Below are 20,157 nucleotides of genomic sequence, written 5' to 3'. Positions count from 1 at the left end.
CGCTTCTCCGGGTACTCTTGCTACTTGCACCTGGGCAAATCTACAACACGTCGCGTGTCTGATGGAAACGTACACGACAGCGCTAGACACCTCGCGTGGTGTTGTATCGTCATGGCGAACGAAAACTCTCCGCTGAAGCCTGATCACGGGCAAGCTAGCCCTCCGAATTCACTGCCCGGTATTGCTGCTGCGTTCCTCGTGAAGTTCGACCACCGCAAAGGGTATGCACAGAGATCCTGCTCCGGGATTCCGCTCATCGCGTGACAGATACGTTATCGCATGGCATGAAGCTATTGAAGGCGGTGAGCACTGATGAATGCGTCCCGCATTGCTCTCGCGATTGACTGTGTCTAGTCCAAGTGGAGGGTACTGTCGAGTTCAAATCACTACCTTCCGGCCTCCACAATGTCCGACAAGATCTGGTGTGAGCACATCCGCGGCTTCTTTCCGACAGTGTGACTAAGAGATGGAACAGATACTTTGTCCAAGATCGCTATGCGGGCATCAGCGCATTCATCAATCACCCGGACGAGGACAAGGAGCGAAATGCGAACATGCTGGCTGTAGGTGTCCTGGTCCCTCTCGAACATGGACGCGTTGGCAAGGGCTGGCTTCATGCAGAGGAACTTGAGGCTTTGGCGAGGCAAGTCTCTCAGCGATGAAGGCATCCGAGAGCTGACTGGGGTCTAGGCATTGCATAGACCACTCCGACGACTTCGGGCCCCTCGAATCTTACTGGAACGAGAATAAGCTTGAGGGTTCGAAGTCAGCACTTCAAACACCGCGACCTCCTGAAATGTCATCTGACAACCTCTCTCTTCCGAAACATCGAGACGGTGCTAACGGTCATGCGGATGGTTACAAAAATCTACGCGCCATGAGCACGGGATCGGACTTTCCTCAGGGCACTCACAGCCTTACACCTCACCATCCGGCCACAAAGCTGATGGACACGCTACAGCTTTTCGGTCCCCTCATATTTCTTCTCTATCGAGCCGCCCTCCTACGGAAAAGGATACTTTTCGTCACGGAAGCACCGGTCGAGCTGGCATGTAATATAGTGTACAATCTCTCTGTCGTTTCCTCTTTCCCACGCAGCCTTCTACCCTACATCTCTGGACAGCATTCCGCTGGTCGAGGCTCGAGACCACTCTTCAATGTTGGCATTATGGACATTCCAGCACTTTCGTCCGAAGACGGCTGGATTGCATGCACCACCGACGATGTCTTGGCCAGCAAGCCAGAACTCTACGACGTCGTAGTGTTTCTACCAAACGAAGACGCTCAACATGCAGCGAAAAAGCAGTATCCCAAGATACTGCTCTCGAGCCCAGAACTGATGAAAAGCTTCCCTAAGCACGGTATCAGGAGTACACAAAGAGATGCTGTTCGATATCTAAGCCTAATGCGTGGGTTGAAGCGGTATCCACCAAGTGCCGTCGCGAATCCGAAACCAGTTCAGATCCCTATGGCTCAAGAGGGTACAACAGACGATACAGCGTCAATACTTTCTACATCAACGATAGCATCGCGGAAGGAAGTCGTGGAGTCGGCATCTTGGAGCCAAGTTGCTTATACCAGTTTGCTCTGGTGGGCAAGTGCTGGGGCAAGACGGGATGGGCTCAGCGAAGATGATGAGGATGATCGAGACAGGGACGAGATGCTCCTTAGCTCGGACGACGAGAATGTTACCAAGGAAGTGGCGGTTGTGGGTTACTTCAGGCGTTTGACTGGTCTAGTTGTTTCTGTGCTCAGCCAGTTGACGCAAGACGAAGACGATACTGCCGGAAGTGAGGAAGAGGATGAAAATACGAGCGAGATAGGAACGGGCAGTGTCGTCGTGGAGGATGAGGAGACGGGAGAAGAACATCAGCATCTGCTGCCCGAAGCATCCCAACAGAGTCAGGATGATCAAACCGAGATAACACCTGAGGACATGATGTCCATGGCACTGGATGTGTGGTCGGCTTCAGACCGGAAGTTCGTGGAGGAGTTCGCTCAGCTCTACTGGCAACGGCAGGCCAAAGTCAGAGGCGGTCGCGTCGAGTGTTGCGGAGTGCGGATTCTGTAAATGAAAGGCTTAGGCCATTGCGAATCGCAAGTATGATTCAATGATGCTTCTCAGGGCGAGATCGTCGGCAATCTGCGCGAGCACGCGTTTCGGGATCGGCATCTCGTTTCTCCGAAGGCCAAGATTTCATGCCAAGCGATTTTGTCCGCACTTTGACGAAGCCGCAACCACGACCGTCGACAGGCTCACCGCGACCACCTTTACCTCTTCCACCACGACAGCGTACGAAAACAAACCTCGCGAGAGCCTCCAAATACACCCACTCGCACCACCGCAGCCATGGAGAACGAGAAAGGCGAGATCGTCGATCTGTACGTTTCCCCTCCGAACTTTCCACATCTCTCCCCTCTCTGCTCCATCCCTTCCACTCGTACCACCTGCAGAACAAGACAGAATGGAATGAAGACATTAAGCTAACACACCCGCGCACAGCTACGTGCCCCGCAAGTGCTCAGCCACGAACCGCATCATCAAGGCCAAGGACCACGCCTCAGTGCAGATCTCGGTCGGCAAGGTCGACGAGAATGGCCGCTACACGGGCGAGAACCAGGTATACGCGCTGTGCGGCTTCGTGCGCTCGCGCGCCGAGAGCGACGACAGCCTGAACCGCCTCGCGCAGAAGGACGGTTTCTTGAAGAGCGTGTGGAGCGCCAGTGCTACGAGATAAGAAGTCTTGAGATGAGAAAGATGTGAGGCCGGTGGAGAAATGGCCGTCGATGCCATGAGTGCCCTTGGGTGGAAATGAGAATGCGTGTGAACGAAGAGCGTTTCTACGACCCATGAGACGAGGTGATGGTGAGCATAGACGTGGGAGATATGGCTCGGCCTTGAGGCAAGATCGATGCTTTCAGAGGCAGCCAAAGAAAGCCTCACCATACCAGACCCTGTGCCATGCGGCAGAGATCGACCCAATATCACAAATCAAACGACAGAGTTGTGCATGTCCTGATTTCTATGTTGCGCCCGTATCTGTGCTTTGACCCTTGACCTTCAAGATCACAGCTCTTCAGCAGGCGGTTGCTTCATCTTCGGCTTTGTATGTACGATTGTATATTTCTCTACCTCTCCGATGGTGGGAATGAGTCATGGAGAAGCCTTGATGTGCCGATGTTGTTCACGATGGTGCAACTCAATCCTCTGAGGAGTTCGGATATGGGAAGGGAAACGATGACGATCAAATGGGTATCATTTCTAATGACTCTCGGTCGTCTAGTGCCTTACTTCTTCCTTTTGGTCACGTCTCACGCATCTTAATCGCATAAGTCGTCGTCTTCGTAGTCGTACAGCCGTATGCTCTAGTCCTTGTCTAGACGTACCGCTGGGTTAGTCTCGATGAAGTTGAGATCGACCTTGTGGCCGAGCAACTCTCGAATATTTGACACCCCATACCTGTGATTGTTAGCAACTGACTTGCGTTAGATGAGGGAGACTCACTTGATCATAGTTGGTCGTTCTAAACTCAGTCCCCACCCGTAAATTCTCATATCCTTTGGTAAACCCATGGGCTCCAGCATCTCCGGCCTGAACATGCCGCTGTTACCGATCTCGACCCATTTTTTGAGACCTTCGTGATAGCTGAAGATCTCCATGGAGGGTTCGGTGTAGGGATTGTATGCAGGCTTGAAGCGCAAATTTGTGATGCCCATCTTTCCGAAGAAGATCTCCATGAAACCGATCAAACCGCCGAGCGTCAGGCCATAATCAGCGATCACGCCCTCCACCTGGTGAAACTCTGCCAAGTGGGTTTGATCTACGGTCTCATTGCGGAAGACGCGGTCTATCGAGAAGTAGCGTGCTGGTCGAGGATTCCGTGCAAGTTTGTGAAGCATGTACGTCGAAATGGCGGTGGTGTGGGTTCGAAGGACAAGCCGTAATGACTCTTCAGGGTCCCAAGGATATCGATAACCTATTGAACCATATTTGCCGTCTTGGTGCACGGCGCGGACGTCTTTCCAGTACTGGTCATAGTTCAACACCTTCTCCTTGGACTTAGACCGCTTGTGTTTGGTCGTTGGTAGAGGGGCATCGCTGGGCTGGGGGTCGTCTCTGGGTGGATCGGCTCTGGGTGGATCAGAGATATAGAAGGTGTCTTGGAGGTCTCGTGCAGGGTGCTGTTGAGGTACGAAAAGAGCATCGAAGTTCCAGAAGCCAGTCTCGACAAAGCGGTTGGTAGGCATTTCCTCGAAACCCATCTCGAAGAAAATGTCGCGGAATTCTTCCCTAACCTTATTGAGCGGGTGTAGTGCTCCAGATGGCGTTGGCGCGCCCTTGGCCTTGAAGTTATATGGCTTCAGCTTGACGGTTTTCCATGCTCCTGAAGCAAGCATCTCTGCTGTGAGGTCTGTTTCTTCCTTGACGAACTCATTGGAGAAGTTCTTGCCCTTTGCAATGCGAAAATCCAGAACCTTACGGTCCGACGCATACTCTCTCTTCTTGAACTCTTTCAAAGCCGCCGCATCCTTCAGTGTTTTGGTCTGGCTGATCTCCTGAAGCTGCTTCTGAACCTTGTCGTCAATGTGGTCGGTAAGAGGCGTCAGTGAATCCCCATCCTTTTTCACCCATTTGTTCTTGAAGCAATCTGCTTGTCCGAACTTTGCGACAGTTGCACTGCCAGTTTTGGTAGGGAGGTCCTTGATCTTCAGCCCACCCATCTGCGACACCAACTGGAAAACGCGGGCACCGAAACTGCCCTTCTGAGCAATGTCTTCGCCATCTTTGGTGAGGGTAACTTCTATTTTGTCGAGTTGCTCTGCAGTAATGAACTCTCGTGACCGTAGACGGTCGATTGCAGACTTGATTGTAACGAAGGAGAGGTCAGGGAAGGCCTCGGATGTGAGGAGGGTTCCATCGGCGGCAGCAAGCTTGCTCAAAACTTGGTTTGGTAGGTCTTCGGCCATTTTGAGCTTGAGCGTATGGTCGAGTGGTCGGTCGCCCTTCTTCCCGCTGGAGACAGGAGTATCTTAAGGGTCGGCTGCGAGGGAGGTGCTGTGACTGCGCGATCTCGAAATTGTGACTCGGTCTCGAAAGTCGGGCTTGGCATACACTCCGCCCCGCAGATGTTCGGCAAACTTTCTACTTGAGGTGGAATAAGTGTCCCCGCTGGGTCAATACAGCAGGAGCGTCGGCGCCGCATAACATTTGTTTGTCAGTTTATCTTCATTGATCGTATGAATTAGGAAGTGAGGGCCATCATGACGACTGCCATGTCGGCTCTGCAAACGTAAAATCTGTGCTTGTTCCAAAAGCTATCGTCATCCAACGGCCACTGAGTCGCTGAGAGACTTCCACCATACCCTTCACCATTTCCTTTCATTCACATCGCAAGCTAACCTTCAACCACAGCCTGTTTGTCTCCGCTATGAAGAAAGAGGTGGAAAGGATCTGAGAAAATGCGCCGGACAGTGGTAGCCGTATGGCTTCTTTTCAAGATATTCCTGATGGTAGTCCTCGGCATCATACCATTGAGTCGCGGGTCTGATTTCTGTGGTGATAGGTTTGCCCTTGTACCACTCCTTGCCGACCTTTTCTTTGATGTCGTTGGCAATCTTGAGCTGCTCGTCATTTTCTGTGAATATGGCTGAGCGATACTGGGTTCCAGAATCTGCGCCTTGTCTGTTGAGCGTAGTAGGGTCGTGCATCTTGAAAAAATATTCCACCAACTGCTTGTAGCTCACTTTTTCGGGATCGAAGACGAGAAGCAAGCTCTCAGCGTGGCCGGACCGACCTGAGCATACCTCCTCATACGAAGGCGCTTCAGTCTTGCCACCAGTATAGCCTACACGGCAGTCGAGGAGACCCTTTCCGTTGCCCCAGTCTTTGCGGTACAATTCTTCAAGGCCCCAAAAACAGCCGCCTGCAAAAATCGCTCGTTGGGAGCCGCTCGCCCATTGTTTGGTGGCGAGAGCATCGGGTTGGAGGGGTCGCGAAACCGAGGTAGTAAATGGCCGCACAAGGCGGGATACGAAACCGGGCATTTGGAAAGCCATGGCGGCAAGCAGGACAGCAGTGATGAGTTTCAATGGAAGCTCCAGTTTCAATGGCAGTGAGGTTCAGATATATATCGATCGTGAAGCCGGCAGAAAGCGAAGCAGTCGTAGTGGCGGATACTTTGAAGCACGTCATGGAACCGAGGGCGAAGTCCGCAGTGTCCGATTAGGTAAACCTCATTTAGTGCCTTACCATGCCTAACTGGATCAATAAGCGCGTTCCTGCATGATCTGTAATCCTCGCGGTGGCTGAATGCGCCTCAGTATTTGATTTTCTGTTACTCTTATATATTACATTGCAATACAACGTCCGCCTTGCCAGTATTAGCATCAAAGTGATGAGGAAACTTCATGTCATCGTGTCCACGACCTCATCAACTCCCTCGTTCTGGCAAAGTCGGCGCCAACAATGTCGTCGGCAAGAAGCACATGGTCATTCATCCCAAGCTTCATCGATGAGCCGTCTCGTCCATGCGGCTGTGCAAGAACCTTGATATCTTGAGCAATTGGGTGCTCATTCTGGCTTGTTAACCTTCCCAGCTCACTCTCTTCTGCTTGCTTGTTTCCAGATACTCCTCCAGCACCGCAGACTGCCGAAGTCTCCACTGCCAACGGCCATGCGCTAGTGTGTCTGACCTTGTGCCTTCGATATTTCCCTCTTCAAGAGGCGAATGGAATTCGATGGCGGCTTCATCACGGGACAGACAATGAGAATCGCGCGAGAGATTTCTTTCCTGCCCGAACCCATTGCCGAATCCAAGCACTAAGAAGCTTCATCTGTATGGTAAGACTGGAGATGTTCTTCGAAGATCAAATCCAGTGAAGACGGTCGACATACCCTATCGACGGCCGTCAAGATGACGTAAAGCAGTGATTTACGGTGTCCTGTCTCTCGTTTGGGCTAATTCGCCACGGGCCATGACCACTCCAGGACCTAGAAATCGTTCTCTGTCTCGCCTGCCTGCGAGGGTCGGCTCATACTAGGCTATACAGCCGAGATCCTTGTACGAGGGTGAAAAGTGTGCATTGAACAATGCTCCAACATGCTTACGCTCTCGAATGTTGATTCATGTTGCATGATCCTAGAGCCATTTGCTCAGGAACGGGGCACTCTGTTCTGAAAAACGCTGAGACGATCACTGTCTTCGGCTTAAGGTACTCGGCCGAAGCACTTGGCTCTGCTGTCTGTAAGATGATGCCCCTGTCCCAGGTGATGGATCTGTCTGACCCAGGGGATGTGGTGCAGCAGTCTACTGGTTTGCAATGACTCCTATCGTTGGTGCTACTCTTGGGCCACTTGTGGCGGATTCCTTGACTCTCATGCCGAGCCAGAGATCGCTATTTGGTCCCGTCGGGACATTTTGCTGGACCTGCTTACTGATGTGGAAAACGTTTTAATTCCCACACCTTACCGCGATGTGTTGCTTCGACGGTGAACAATCAGGCTTGCTTGGGCGACTGACAGGCGCTACCTAGTATTCGATTGAAGAATATAATCCGCACAGAACCAGTTCCAAGTACCAAAGACAGCGCCAGCGCCAGCGCCGGTGCTGCCGATGCAGCTCCAGCTCTGGGAGTCGACCGTGCTGTGCGTTGCGATCTACAGGTCGTGTTCTATGGCACCCCGCCCTCACCTTCGCAGGAATCCCAGTTGTATGCGATCGGCGAGGGTAGCGAGAGGGACACATTGGACAGGTATCTCTTAGGATCGTTGCCGCATGGTGCACGTTGGTCGCGGGTCCGATGAGTTGGGCACATACCGCCCGCCCTTGTGTTCTACAAACATGGAACATCACCCGACGAAGAGAAGGCTAGATCGAGGGTTAAGAGTCAAGAAGACGGGGCAGTCCTCGATCGTGGCTCCGAAGACGGAAGATGTGTGATGAAATAAATCTTTCCCCGGGTGACCAATTTCTTGGCATTTCCACCAGCTCAGGCCTATATGAAAGCCCGTATTCCTCAAATACATGCGACCGCCGTGACTAATGTACCATCGCTATCGTCTGCATGTCTTTTTGCATCCGCAACATGGCCGCAATCTCAGAACAGCGGCCCTTGACCTGCGCTAATACGATCTCCTGTCCGCATTGCCGGTCGTTCTCGATTTTGGCCTCGGACAGTCGCACCTTTCGAGGGCATGTCCTTGCTAGTGTAGCCAAACCAGCACTTCCGCTTCCTCAGCGCGACCACCCCGGATCAGTTTGTTCCCTAGGACGACGCAACATTCGCTTCAGAGACCACGATCTACGATTTCGCTTCCTCGTCCTTGTTGCCGGAGAAGACCCTCTGAAATACCTTCTTGCCGCCAAAATAGACTGCTTGAAGTGGACCTATACCGGTGTTGGTGCTTCCACATCCGTGACAACGTCCGCACCGCCCACAGGCACTCTTGCCAAAGCCATAGTTGCCCTCATTGTTGCAGACAGTGCAACCTTTGCCGTCGCGATTATCGCCTTGTCCTGTCCCGTTGCCGACTGGGTCGCTACAGGCGCGTCGCGAGCGTGATTCTTTTGATGTCATATCTGTCGGAAGTTGAGAGTGGGAGAGAGAACAAAACACTTCACCTCAGCGACGGGGATGGGCCAGTTTATTAACACATCCGGGCCGGTTTTGGGCCCCAGTCTTGGCCGCGGGACGCCGCAACATCTTGATAGCGCGGCGGCGAACGCTGGGAGCTCGGCAAGTGCCTGAACCTGCGTCGTAACTCTGTAAAATGTCCCCGGGCGTCTGCTGTGGCTAGTGAATCTAACTTCCGGCCCCTGTCGTGGCTGAACCATGTCGTGACCTCATTACCTTGGCTTCATTATGTCTTTCTCAGTCATTAGGCAACAAGATTTCTTCTGCAAATATGGTCGTCGAGACCCAGCTCGTACGCCGTCGAAGGTCGCATCGCAACTCCCGGCACGGCTGCGCCGCATGCAAGACTTCAAGGAAGAAAGTGAGTGGTAGCAGCATTGGCAGGTGTCGTTACTGACCAGCAGTGCGATGAACAACGTCCTTCGTGTTCGCGATGCGTACGCTTGGGAGTCGATTGCTCCCTGGTGGAAACCACTTGTGGCATCAAGTTCGTCGACAGTGTTCCCAATCACCCTCAAGACCGGAGACTCGCTGTGATGGAGCAGACCCGTCCAACCCTCATCCAGAAATATCGGGATTCAACATCAGAGCTCCTTACCTCGCTCACAAACGGCAATTCCCCATACCTCTGGCGTGAGCTGGTTCTCGAAATGTCCGCTCAACATGATTTCCTCTACCACGCCATTCTCGGACTGAGCTCATTGCATGCCGACCTGCAGAATCCATCGGAGAAGGCCTCCCTCCTGGCTCTTGAGCATCACAGTATTTCCATTACGCAGTTTCGCCAAGCACTCGCCAAAGGCATGACCGCAGATAATTCCAATGCTATGTTTGCCTTCCAGTGTATTGCCGTAGCCTACTCCTTCGGTTTTTATGGTCAGGCAGCATCACTGGCGAAGCTCAAAGATCTCCTTACGATCCTGCGTGGATCAAAGCTCATCGTTAAGTACGGTTCGACTACTTTGGAGACCGGTCCATTTTGGCCAATGATTGCTTTGAAGCCTGGCGCAGACGAGTTTGCCTTACCACCTGGTGCGGAAGAGATGATAAGATGCCTTGAGAGCCGAATGAATTCCACCATCTCAACTGCAACATATCGCACCGTGTATGAATCTACCATCGACCTACTACGTTACGCACTGTCTTTCTCCAACGCGCCAGAGTACTACCAGATCGTGGTCAACACATTTCTCCTCATGGTCGAAGACGAGTTTCTGAATCTTGTGTACCTAGGCGAGCCGTTAGCATTGGCCATCATGGGTAATTACGCTGTTGCCCTGCAAGTAGTAGGGAAGAACAGTATTCTGATCCGTGGATGGGGAGTGAAGGTGCTGGAGGGTGTTCGGCAGTGGCTACCCAAGGACTGGCATGACTGCATTGCTTGGGCTGAGGAGGAGGTGTTCGGTGCGCCAGAACGATGAGCGGAGGTGTATTCGGTGATTTGACTTCAGTCAACCGGCGAGATGGGTCTTCGAGCTGCTTACTTGCAGTGCCCGCCAGTACACTGAACGGGCTGAGGGAGAGCTTGGCAGGATGACCTCGAGCGGAATGTAAGACCTCTGCGGCACGTGGCCGTTCAACTTACATGCGAGGATCGCCATTTAGAAGAGGATTGAGTGGACAGCTGCTTCTTCATTAAGAGCTGATATCCGGTTCGCGATTACGCTCAACGAAGGCTGTGCAACAGCTGAAGCTCTCCCAGCCCTTTATTCATCACGCCTCGTCAGACAGCTCATTCGGAGTGCTCCTGGTTTCCACCGACTCGCTACTAATCTAACCAAGGCCCGATTCCAGTGCTGTTTTTTAGTGAATTTGATACGACGACGGAGCTGCACCGGAGCGAGGCGCATCAAAGGCAGAATGGAATGGGTTAGCTCCACTCAACAGATCAATGGTACGAAACTGATGTCACACTGGTGCACGTCGATTCCAAGCACGAGAGCATATTCTAGTCATGCTCAAGCTACGCACCTGTGGATGCCTAAATGCTCTACGAGGATGTGCTCGAGCCATTGCCGCCAGCAGTTGCCTCGATGGAAGGTTTTGGGAATCACAGTGCTAGCTTATATCTGAGGGATTGATCCTAAGGTGGCTGTCAGGCTGCTACTTGAGCGTACCGTGGACACAGTGGGGTCGGGCTAAGGAGGTACCTGTAATCTTGCTTCAGCGAGGCTTCTACTACTTGCAGGCCCGTAGGAGAACCCAGCTTAGGTACTACCGGTAGAAGGGACAACGAAAGCCTTCAATAAGCTACATCGACATTTCCCTTTCCAGCTTCGCCGGAAACAATTTTACGCGAGACTATTGACGATCGAAACCCGCGCACAGTTTCAACTGAGCATGTATATTCGCGAGCTGAAGACGACTGGGCAAACGGGTATGAACCAGCTGCCTTCCAAATTTGAGCGGTCGACCGCCTGTATCGCCCGCGCAGCCGATTATTCATAGTCATATGAGGGCCGCTCACGTCCTCAGAGATGCCTCAAAGCTCAAGCCACCTACGCTCCCACTAGTCTTGTGCCAACCATGACGCATTGCATGTAATTTCAACCATTGCTTTGCCGATCATGACTCGCCGCAAGACCGTGCTGACTCTCTTGTGCACGTGTCTCTGCTCCTTCACAAGAACTCGAGTGCGTGTTCGCCGCCAGGTTTCGGCACTTTGAGATCTCCCACCTCTTCGCGAATCCGCAGCCGTTATTCCACCCTAGAAGGCATCGCCAAAGTCGCGCGGCGGTCACTCATCATTTTCCACCAATCCCCAGCAGCTCCCGCCAGGACTCCTTCTAATTGCGGAAGGTGGAACCATGGATGCACGCCCAGAGGGTGGTGAGGCTCGGGAGAGAAATCACTCACTGCATCTAGTGTGCGGGAGTCTGCCAGACTACCTATACGCTTGTTGAGATACCTCTGCTACCGCGTGACATCGCGATTTCACCTTTTCCTATGCTTCTCCACTCCGTGACCCACATGCCACATCAGGGAATTTTCGCATCGCGCTAGTCGCTCATTGGTTGATGTATTTTGTGCGAAAGCACTCGTCTCTCGAGCGAATGCTATAAATTTGCACTCCTTTCCGCTGCATTGGCTTCTACAATAGCTTCAACAATGGCTACAACAATCGTCTTCGTTCCTGGAGCGTGGCACCGTCCCGAGATATGGAGCAGAGTTACATCGCTTCTCCCATTCAAGACCGTCTGTCCCGCTCTTCCTACAACGACTGGCTCCGGAACGTTCAAGGATGACATCGATGCAGTCCGGGCTCCCATCCAAGCTGAGATAGCGTCTGGGAACAACGTAGTCGTCGTCGCGCACTCCTACGGCTCCGTTCCCGCTTCCAGTGCTCTCAGGGGACTCACCTCGGGCTCTCCGCGCGTCATCGGATTCATTGGTATAGCTACAGGGTGGGCCACTATTGGTAAAAGCTTCAATGATGCCTTCGAGGGGAAACCGCCGCCAATCTGGGAGATCAAGAATGGTCTCGTCGAGCTCACCATCGATCCACGAGAACTGTTCTACCACGACGTCGACGATGCAGATCAATGGGTCGCCAAGCTCGATAAACAGTCGGCGGAGGCCTTCGATGGAGGCGAGCACGTGTATCCTGGCTGGAAAGAGGTCCCCGCCTGGTATTTGGCCACCATCGAAGATAGGGCGTTGCCGTTCCAGGCACAGATGATGTTTGTGCGGCAGGCTCAGGCTGAAGGGGATGTTACGATTCGTGAGATCGCGGCCTCGCACTCTCCGATGCTCAGCAAACCGAAAGAGACGGCAGACTTTATTCAAGAGGCTGTGAGGGCGTTCCAAAAATCCTAGAGCTGCCTGCATGGCACCGATATTGCATGTGAACCCGTGGCACGAATTTAATTTGAGGGCTCAATGCTGGATCAACTCCGTGGCATGATGAACCGAAGGCTGGTTGACAGCAATACATTACTTCTTGCGGGCTATCCGTCGCGCTCTGCCGTTAGCCTGACTCAGGCAACTGGCCTAAGGACACCTTGGGCACTCCCGCCCTTCTCAATTCAGATTCTATATCATCTACCTACCTCACTTCGTCCTCGCTCTGCTGTCGAGATGTGCTAGCCTGACTGATCAACGCAGGTGACGGCTTATACTCCCTGTCACATACACTAGCTTAAAATCCTCTTTCAACCAAAACTATCATCCAGACGTCCCGGGAAACGAAGAACAGCAGAAGTAGTACTTGCAAGACGAGAATGTCCAGCGGAGGACTGGAAATGTAGCATTCTCGAAACCACTTCTGTTCATCTGCACTGGCTACATCAAGGACTAGGAGCCGCTCGATGGTCACAGATCTTGATCATAGACACCGCCCGCCTTTCAGCTCTTCCAAATGAACTAGCTAATTGAAGCCAGCTCCAGTCGTTACTTGTGTTGAGCCTCACTAAGAAGGCGCGAGTTCTCCGCTAACATCTAGAAATATCTCGGATGCTTACTTATGCTGGCCTGTAGGCTTCTGAACGTTAGTACAGTCCGCGTATGAGTGCGCCGAGTCCTGTTGGTACTCCTTTTCGATCTCTGCTCGTCATACAATGGGTAAATTTCTGCGCGATAGTAGCTACCTAGTACATTCCATTTGCGTGACGATAGCGGAATCGGGAGGTGGGTGTACTCTTGGACGGCGCGAGATATAATCACACGTCGGGATGCTATGCCGTCCGATGCGTTCTGTTGGGCATGGATTGTTTTAGCATTGCGGTCTTCACAGATTCAGGTGTCGTCTCTCGCGATCACGCATTTTCACACTGGACAACAAGGCCGCAGCATGGATAGTAAGACCAATAGGCGCCGGACAAGGTCATACTTGATCTTCCATATTCCCCGCGAATACCTCCCACTTTAACTTCAATGTTACCTACTTGATTGAACTCCCAAGGCGCGGGACTCACCAGCACACTACTAAATACAGTACCATGTGTATAACCCAGAAAGATGCACCCCCGGCATTTCGCGTTACCTAGTTGTATCCGGCCAGAGAATACGAGTCCAATAGTATCGTCTCCAAGAAGATTGACAAGCCTGTTGCTTCTCAGCACGGATTCGCGACCCATAGCCCGCAAGTTTGAGGCTTTGCGAGTCACTCTCGAGGATAACGTCCAACTTCCTCCGCATTAGCTACAGTGCTAGGTAGAATGCTCACACATATGCGCAAGTGTACCTAGTACCCAAACAGCTTCCAGACCAAGGTATTGGCATCGGCGCTGGCATTAACTTCGACCCTTCTGCTATGGTTCGGTACCTAAGGTACTACCTTACTTTGACGAAGCACAAGAATTGTGATAGCAGTGTTACTCACTGTGCCTACAGGCATCAATACAACCGTCTGCGCATGACCAGGCCAGGACCTGCTGACAATCTACAAGAGGACTATCAAGCATGCCACCGCCTCACCCTTACAGTCTGTCTCTGCGAACATATCACAATCGATCCTACCCACGCATCCCGGTGGTTTCCTATCGGAGCGAATATTATCTCTACAGCAAAGTCCCTTCTCTCGAAAATGAAATTCGCCCATCGTAGTCAGATGGCCAGCTTCGTTGGCGCATGAGCTCTCGCAGGCCCAAGGCAATGGTACAGCCACGGCTCGAGACTACGCCACTGCAAACCTCGCCACATCAAACACATTAGAGGTCTTCGCCACCACTAGGTATCCTCTGGCCTGGACCTCGACATCGACATCACCTCGAACTCAGGTCGTGTACGGTCTCAACTCCGGCTCGAGCGTCGGGCAAATCAGGGATCCTGCACTAGGTTGTTGCCCACGGGAACACAACGTGAGATGGATTTGGACAGCGGAACGACAATACTAAATACTCAGAGCAAGTGTGTTGCCAATACCGCATTCATTCGGGTGAAGTGTGCACGGAATTAGATCAGGAATGCCATTTTGGTGCTGTGGGAAGGCGATGGACGTACCGGGTTGTTTCTGGATGCGCAGGCGGCGCGGATGGTTGGAGATTACCGACTTAGCTACGGAGGAGGCCCCGACGCAGAATCTGGCCAGACAGAACCTCGAAGATTACGAAGACTAGGTAGGGGAGTGGAGGGCGCTGTCTTTTATATTCAACGATACCTACTCTTACGTACCTAGTACCTTAGGTCCTGTAAGTATCCTCGTGGAACAAGCCCCTGGACTTGCACCAGACACTCATGGTAGCCAGTCTTTCAACTGTTTGCGTCCTCAATGGTACCAACTCGCGCGTCGGAAGCTCCACGCCATCGCCCCAGCTTGCGCGCCGATCCACGCAGCACGATCGAAAAGCTTGAACGCCATGCTCTCGCGCCTGTGGAGCCCGTACTGCACGGGAGCTGGGCACACGGCTAATCCAGCCTCAAAAGCAACTTTACTAGGTAGTACCCGAAGAAGAGCGGAAGGATCTTATCATTGTCGTAGGATGGCCCACCTTCCATCACCTCCTGGACAGTATGTAGAACACTGTAACAAAGCCTCTTCCGGCGTCGAGACTAAGTACGCATTTGCACATGGATTCGTCCTGGTCAGCTGCTCACATGCAGTGAGTGAGTGATCTTCGTCTCCTGGCTCTTGCGTCGAGGTTAGGCAGGTACCTACCTAACTGTTGCCATTGCTCCGAACAGCTTCACGATCTTCACCAACCCCTTCGCGATGCTTTCCTGCGATTGTTCAGTTTCCTCGAGCTTGTGCAACGTCTTGAAGGGTTGCCGGCTCATGGAAAACGTATGAAAATCTGCAACCTGATCAAGCCTGGCATCGCTTCCATGCGGACAGCTTCTAGCCTTTACCGAGTTTAAGTTCAACGTTGATCGACACCTGCCTACTGGGAATTCAGTGAAACATATTGACGCGCTCGTAATGAGCCACTGCCATCAGGCACCTGGTTGTCTGCAATACGTCGACTGTAGCAAAGTCTGCTTGATTACACCTATACAGTGCGTCTCGGCTTGTCCTTGCAATCAGTTTCAGTCACGTAAGGATTGAAGAGTCTGACGCAAGCAAAACACCTATGAAGATGCTGGTAATGATGCGTGCCAGGTACTGCCTGGCAAGATGAATTTCCGTGGGGTTAGCGTTGAGAACTTGGAGAGTCTGTGAAACCAATTCTGCAGAACGCGTCATTGTTCTGGTGCGGAGGCTTCACGGCTATTGAGCTGGCGATGACGAATCCGATCATAGCATCATGTTCGAAGAGAAGCCGCAACTAAGCTGATTGGCCTATGTTGGACCTTATCGGAACAAAACGCTGAAGCTCGGGGATGCTCTTCTCCCTAGGCAATGCGTAGCAAGTGACGTCGAAAGGATCGCTTTACTTTGTTTGTGAAATTCGTGTCAAGGATGTCCCGGTGAGGACACTATCACCGATTGGGGACCGTGAGGCGTCTCTGTACACTACTACTTGTGCAGCTATGCAAGTTGAATAGGCTACTATTAGTACAGTAGTGTTGGTTTTAGTGCTTTATGATTGAACAAGACAGGATGAGTCTAGCACAAGGGCCTCTGGGCAGACGTATTAGCTCCACCCTAGCCCTATTTTGGCCTTCATGACGCGGTCAGGGCTCATTATAGCTAGAACAAGACCCTACGATGGCACCAGGTGGAAGTGCGGCCTTCTTTTGGCCTCTTGACGTGAGCTCTGCGAAGCTTATTTAAATGCTCGATGTCTTGGGAGTAGGTGTCTGGTCACAGCACAGTGTCTTGGTTTTATCCGTTCTCGCGAGCGAGGAGTGATTTGGCTTATTCCGGTGCAAAAGACTCGACTTTACGCCAAGTGGGAGCGGCTGCAGCTCTCACCGATTGACCGAGCATGTCTGGGAATCGTGCAAGTATTCTCTGTAGCTAGAAGATGCCCGTCTCTCGCCAGCTTCTCGCTGTTTGCTTCCCAAGTCACTCCCCAACTTTGCTATAGCCCTTCGGAACGTCTCGTCACCCGGTCTTGGACATTGTTGAATAGGTATACTTCTATGATAAGCTCGTCTTCAAGCTCCACTTCTTCCACACAACCATGCCCTCCTCCGTGCTCTTCTCCACACCTTCATTGACCCCTTGTTTACACACTCATCCAGAACACCCCATGCTCTCATCCACAGCCTCGCATACCTGTGTCCTCGCCCAGGTGCCCTGCTCAACACCCTCACTCCTTCACGCCCTGTACCCCTCTCAACGCCGTTGCTCACCGGCACCACGATCGTTACTAGGTAACGACCTCTACACGTCCAGGACGTTGACCGCACCATTCGCTTCTAGTTACTACCACAAGCGGCGGGCCCGTGTGTGAGCTCTACGTAAGAAATTATAGGGTATAGACACGTGAAGCCATGTAGTGCGGTGTTTCGGAGCATAGTTGCCTTCGTCCCACGTCGAGCGCTGCGATCTAGATGCAACGACATCATACAGGTAAGCTGCCCATTTTCAAGTGGTAGCTGTATCACGGCCTTGACATCGGCAAACGCTTGTCGCGCATCTCAGACAACTCACCACGGCAGCACTTTATGCGATCGAGCACAGTAATCATGCCATGCCGTCATGGGAGTCTTCGATGGGTCATCAAAAGAGAATCGTCAGGATGCCTGTGTAGTTACTTGCCGGACATGGCGAATTTGAGGGTTGTGGATCGTCTTTGGGACGAGTAGGTGCAGACGCCGTCCCGGGTTGCTACGGCGGAGGTAGGGTTTGCGAAGGCGGCGGCGCGGTTTGAGACCGAGTTTAAGGCTGTGCACAATGCGAGGTGGAAAGAGGTAGAAAGGTTGTGAGCGAGGTCTAGGTAACAGATCGTCGTCATGAGTCTATTTGAATGCGTGTGGATAGGGGTGTGGACAGTATGGAGGAGATGTGAAGGAGGGTGCGGGGGAGAGTGTGGAGGAGTGTATTGAGCCGGAAGACATAAAAGAAGGTACCTAGTATGGAGGGGGGCGTAGAGATAGGCGTGAAGGAGGGCGTGGAGGGGGGCGTGAAGAAGATTGTGAAGTGGGGTGTAAAGGAGAGCGTAGAGAAGGTCACAGAGGAGGTTACAGAGGAGGCTATGGAGGAGGTTATGGACCAGGTCGCAGCGGAGGTCGTGGTGCAGGGCGTGGAGGGGGGTGTAGTGATTGCGCGAAAGGGGCTGTAGAGGACAATGTAGTTGATGTTCGGAGGAAGCTGTCGGAAACACTGTGTTAGCGATCAACGGGCCAGATGACTCGTTTCGGGGGACTAAGAGGGCATCCGCGAGCTGCTGGCTTTTCGACGGAGGTGCCGGCGGTGACGAAGAATACTTGTGGCGCGTATCAGGCAGGCGACAAATGGTGGTTGGGAAGGTTGTGAGGAGCTCGAGAATTGCTGAGCAGAGAGTGTTGCTTCTGTAAGGCTTGAGTCAGTTGTATATTGCAGGGCAGATAGATAGACCTACTCTTTGGCTGAGGGGTGAAAGAGAAGGACGGAGGTCCTTCCAAGAGTGGTTGCCCAAGGAGCTGTAGAGTGATTGTGATGGCAGCCAGTTCGGCGGGAGCACGGTCCCTGCCTTGGCCGCAAGAGCTACTATAACGGGGACAGGGACAGTAGCAATAGCTATGACGAACGTGTGAAGTTCTAGCCCCAGCCACCTATTAGCTAGCCATATAGTTGAACTTTGCCGCTGAGTCGATCTGCGCTTCATGGGCTTTCGCTCACTCATAACGACAATGTGGTGGAGGAGCCATTGAAATGTGCCCAAATTGGTGGATGAAAGATACGAGACAACCATGCAAAGGGCAGTCACGCGGTCAAGCGGCAGCGGCAGCATTAGGTACTACCAGGTAATGGATGTGCCTGTCCTTGACGCAGGGCGTTATCAATTCCATCTTTTCCTGGCAGACATGGCTGGTTATATTCGTGGGCTATAGAAGGTGAGTGAGCGGCAACCTGGTCAAATTCCAGATGATCCAGACCTTGATCAGATCGCGCCAATGTCGTCTCGCCCTTCCCACAAGCTAGATGGGGTGTCGGAAGAGGGTCACGGAGTCGGCAGACGAAAGCCTTACAGATCGATATTCGCGAATGTCGAGATTCTGCCGCAGTGCTTAGCACTAACACCATTGGATGCTGCTGCCGCCGTAAGGCTTGAGGCGGCGTCGAAGGAAGTCCTGGGGATCATGTGCAATCGCTGGCCCGGCTTGACTCCGTAGATAATAGCACGATAAGGGTGATATGGATCTTTGATGTACGCTCGTACACGGTACAGCACTAGATTGGCGCCCATCAGCATTGCAGCTTCGGTGATTTCCGACTTTTTGACTCGACCCATATACTTATCAGATCTTCAGGACGGTCGACGAAGCTGACGTTGGGTTGGACGAGATAGTCAGCTCAGTCCTGACGTCGAGCTACACATGGGACGGTGGAATCAATTGCGTGCACGCTGGCCGCAGGCAGGGTAGTAGAGGAAAAAGCAACAGGAAGTGGTGCGAGGCAGTGTTGCAAGACAACGCCAGGAGCGTACAGGAATTCCTAAACAAGTTCAAACCTTTCAAGAGGTTGAGAGGTCTTGAAAAGGGAAAGGGCGCCCCTTTCCGGTCGAAGGAATAAGGTATCTTGTAGCTATGGCGGATGACTGTCTCGCAAGAGCTGAGGCATTGCAAGAGCAGCTTAAGGTGGCAGAGCTCGATACATTAGTAGATGATGCTTTTGCGGATGGGCCGGTGTTGGAGGAGTGAGCAGCTGGGATTTGCAAGTAGCATGATGCATGTTGGCAGGGGGGAAGGTAGGGAGGGGAGGAGTGGGCCGAGACCAGCGATGACCTCCCACCTCTACGCGGGGCTGGCTAGTAACTACGAGGAATCGTAGGCTAAGAGGAGTTTCTAGAAGTATTTTGTATGATTTTTGCTACCCAAAGAGGCTGTGCTCGCTCCTGCATGGATTGTAATGCGCGTTGGGGCCGACTGTGTTTGAATATCCATTATACGCGGGCGGTGAGTTTACGCACAGCTCGGATTCGTCGCACAGTCCCAAAAACAATCTCAACATCCATTCCAATAGCCGCAGGTATATTTTTCCTTTGAATCGAGAAGTTCGAGATAGAAGTGCTGTCAGAGTACCTTAATTCGAGTCTAGTTGTTTCTGAGGGAGGGCGTGGCCGAGGATCGCGTCTGGATGTAGCAGTGGGTGTGACAACAGAGAAACGAACAGTCGACAGGCCCAATAGCCACACATCATGACTTGGGCACCATCGAGCCATGCGACTGACGTCGACTGGACTGAGATCGATATGAAACTCTGAACTCGTACCAAACAACTGTCTGATGATGATCATGACGATGAATCACGAACGTGCAATTGCGAGGACTAATTTGTAATCGGCGCAATTGCGGAGCAAACGAACGCATGCCTATTACTAGGCAACGAGGCGTCACTAGTGTTACGTGGTGTGGAGTACTGCCTTCCAAGTGATCGGGTGAGGTTTCGCTCGCCAGGGCTGCGGGTGACTGGCTGCTGCCTGGTCAGGCTAGCTTGAAATGAAAGATGGCGTTCTGCCTTCGGTAGGGGCGGATCCAGCATAAATGCCAAGGCCA

At 52.5% G+C, this 20,157-nt stretch overlaps 6 protein-coding genes across 6 annotated transcripts; 4 read left to right on the top strand and 2 right to left on the bottom strand.

Annotated features, from left to right (window-relative positions):
- Positions 1 to 111: 111 nt before the first annotated feature.
- HMPREF1541_02183 (uncharacterized protein) lies at positions 112 to 2,071 on the top strand (the record flags this gene model as incomplete). Its single annotated transcript, XM_008716539.1, has 5 exons — positions 112 to 221; positions 268 to 302; positions 355 to 424; positions 476 to 647; positions 746 to 2,071. The coding sequence occupies 5 exons, from the start codon at positions 112 to 114 to the stop codon at positions 2,069 to 2,071; spliced, it is 1,713 nt and encodes a 570-aa protein (XP_008714761.1).
- A 279-nt stretch (positions 2,072 to 2,350) lies between these two features.
- Positions 2,351 to 2,738, top strand: HMPREF1541_02182 (40S ribosomal protein S21; the record flags this gene model as incomplete). The annotated part of the gene is made up of 2 exons (XM_008716538.1): positions 2,351 to 2,382; positions 2,504 to 2,738. 2 exons carry the CDS (start codon positions 2,351 to 2,353, stop codon positions 2,736 to 2,738), a joined length of 267 nt encoding a protein of 88 aa, XP_008714760.1.
- A 628-nt stretch (positions 2,739 to 3,366) lies between these two features.
- HMPREF1541_02181 (phenylalanine-tRNA ligase, alpha subunit) lies at positions 3,367 to 4,968 on the bottom strand (the record flags this gene model as incomplete). Its single annotated transcript, XM_008716537.1, has 2 exons — positions 3,367 to 3,460; positions 3,506 to 4,968. 2 exons carry the CDS (start codon positions 4,966 to 4,968, stop codon positions 3,367 to 3,369), a joined length of 1,557 nt encoding a protein of 518 aa, XP_008714759.1.
- Positions 4,969 to 5,427: 459 nt separating this feature from the next.
- HMPREF1541_02180 (peptide-methionine (S)-S-oxide reductase) lies at positions 5,428 to 6,057 on the bottom strand (the record flags this gene model as incomplete). Its single annotated transcript, XM_008716536.1, has 1 exon — positions 5,428 to 6,057. One exon carries the CDS (start codon positions 6,055 to 6,057, stop codon positions 5,428 to 5,430), a length of 630 nt encoding a protein of 209 aa, XP_008714758.1.
- A 3,113-nt stretch (positions 6,058 to 9,170) lies between these two features.
- HMPREF1541_02179 (uncharacterized protein) lies at positions 9,171 to 10,055 on the top strand (the record flags this gene model as incomplete). The annotated part of the gene is made up of 1 exon (XM_008716535.1): positions 9,171 to 10,055. One exon carries the CDS (start codon positions 9,171 to 9,173, stop codon positions 10,053 to 10,055), a length of 885 nt encoding a protein of 294 aa, XP_008714757.1.
- A 1,687-nt stretch (positions 10,056 to 11,742) lies between these two features.
- Positions 11,743 to 12,450, top strand: HMPREF1541_02178 (uncharacterized protein; the record flags this gene model as incomplete). The annotated part of the gene is made up of 1 exon (XM_008716534.1): positions 11,743 to 12,450. The coding sequence occupies one exon, from the start codon at positions 11,743 to 11,745 to the stop codon at positions 12,448 to 12,450; it is 708 nt and encodes a 235-aa protein (XP_008714756.1).
- Between the last annotated feature and the right edge of the window lie 7,707 nt (positions 12,451 to 20,157).

The sequence above is a fragment of the Cyphellophora europaea genome (assembly GCF_000365145.1).
Source record: "Cyphellophora europaea CBS 101466 unplaced genomic scaffold supercont1.2, whole genome shotgun sequence".
Lineage (NCBI taxonomy): Eukaryota > Fungi > Ascomycota > Eurotiomycetes > Chaetothyriales > Cyphellophoraceae > Cyphellophora > Cyphellophora europaea.
Note: the sequence above shows the minus strand (reverse complement) of the source record. Positions and strands in the feature narration are given on the sequence as shown.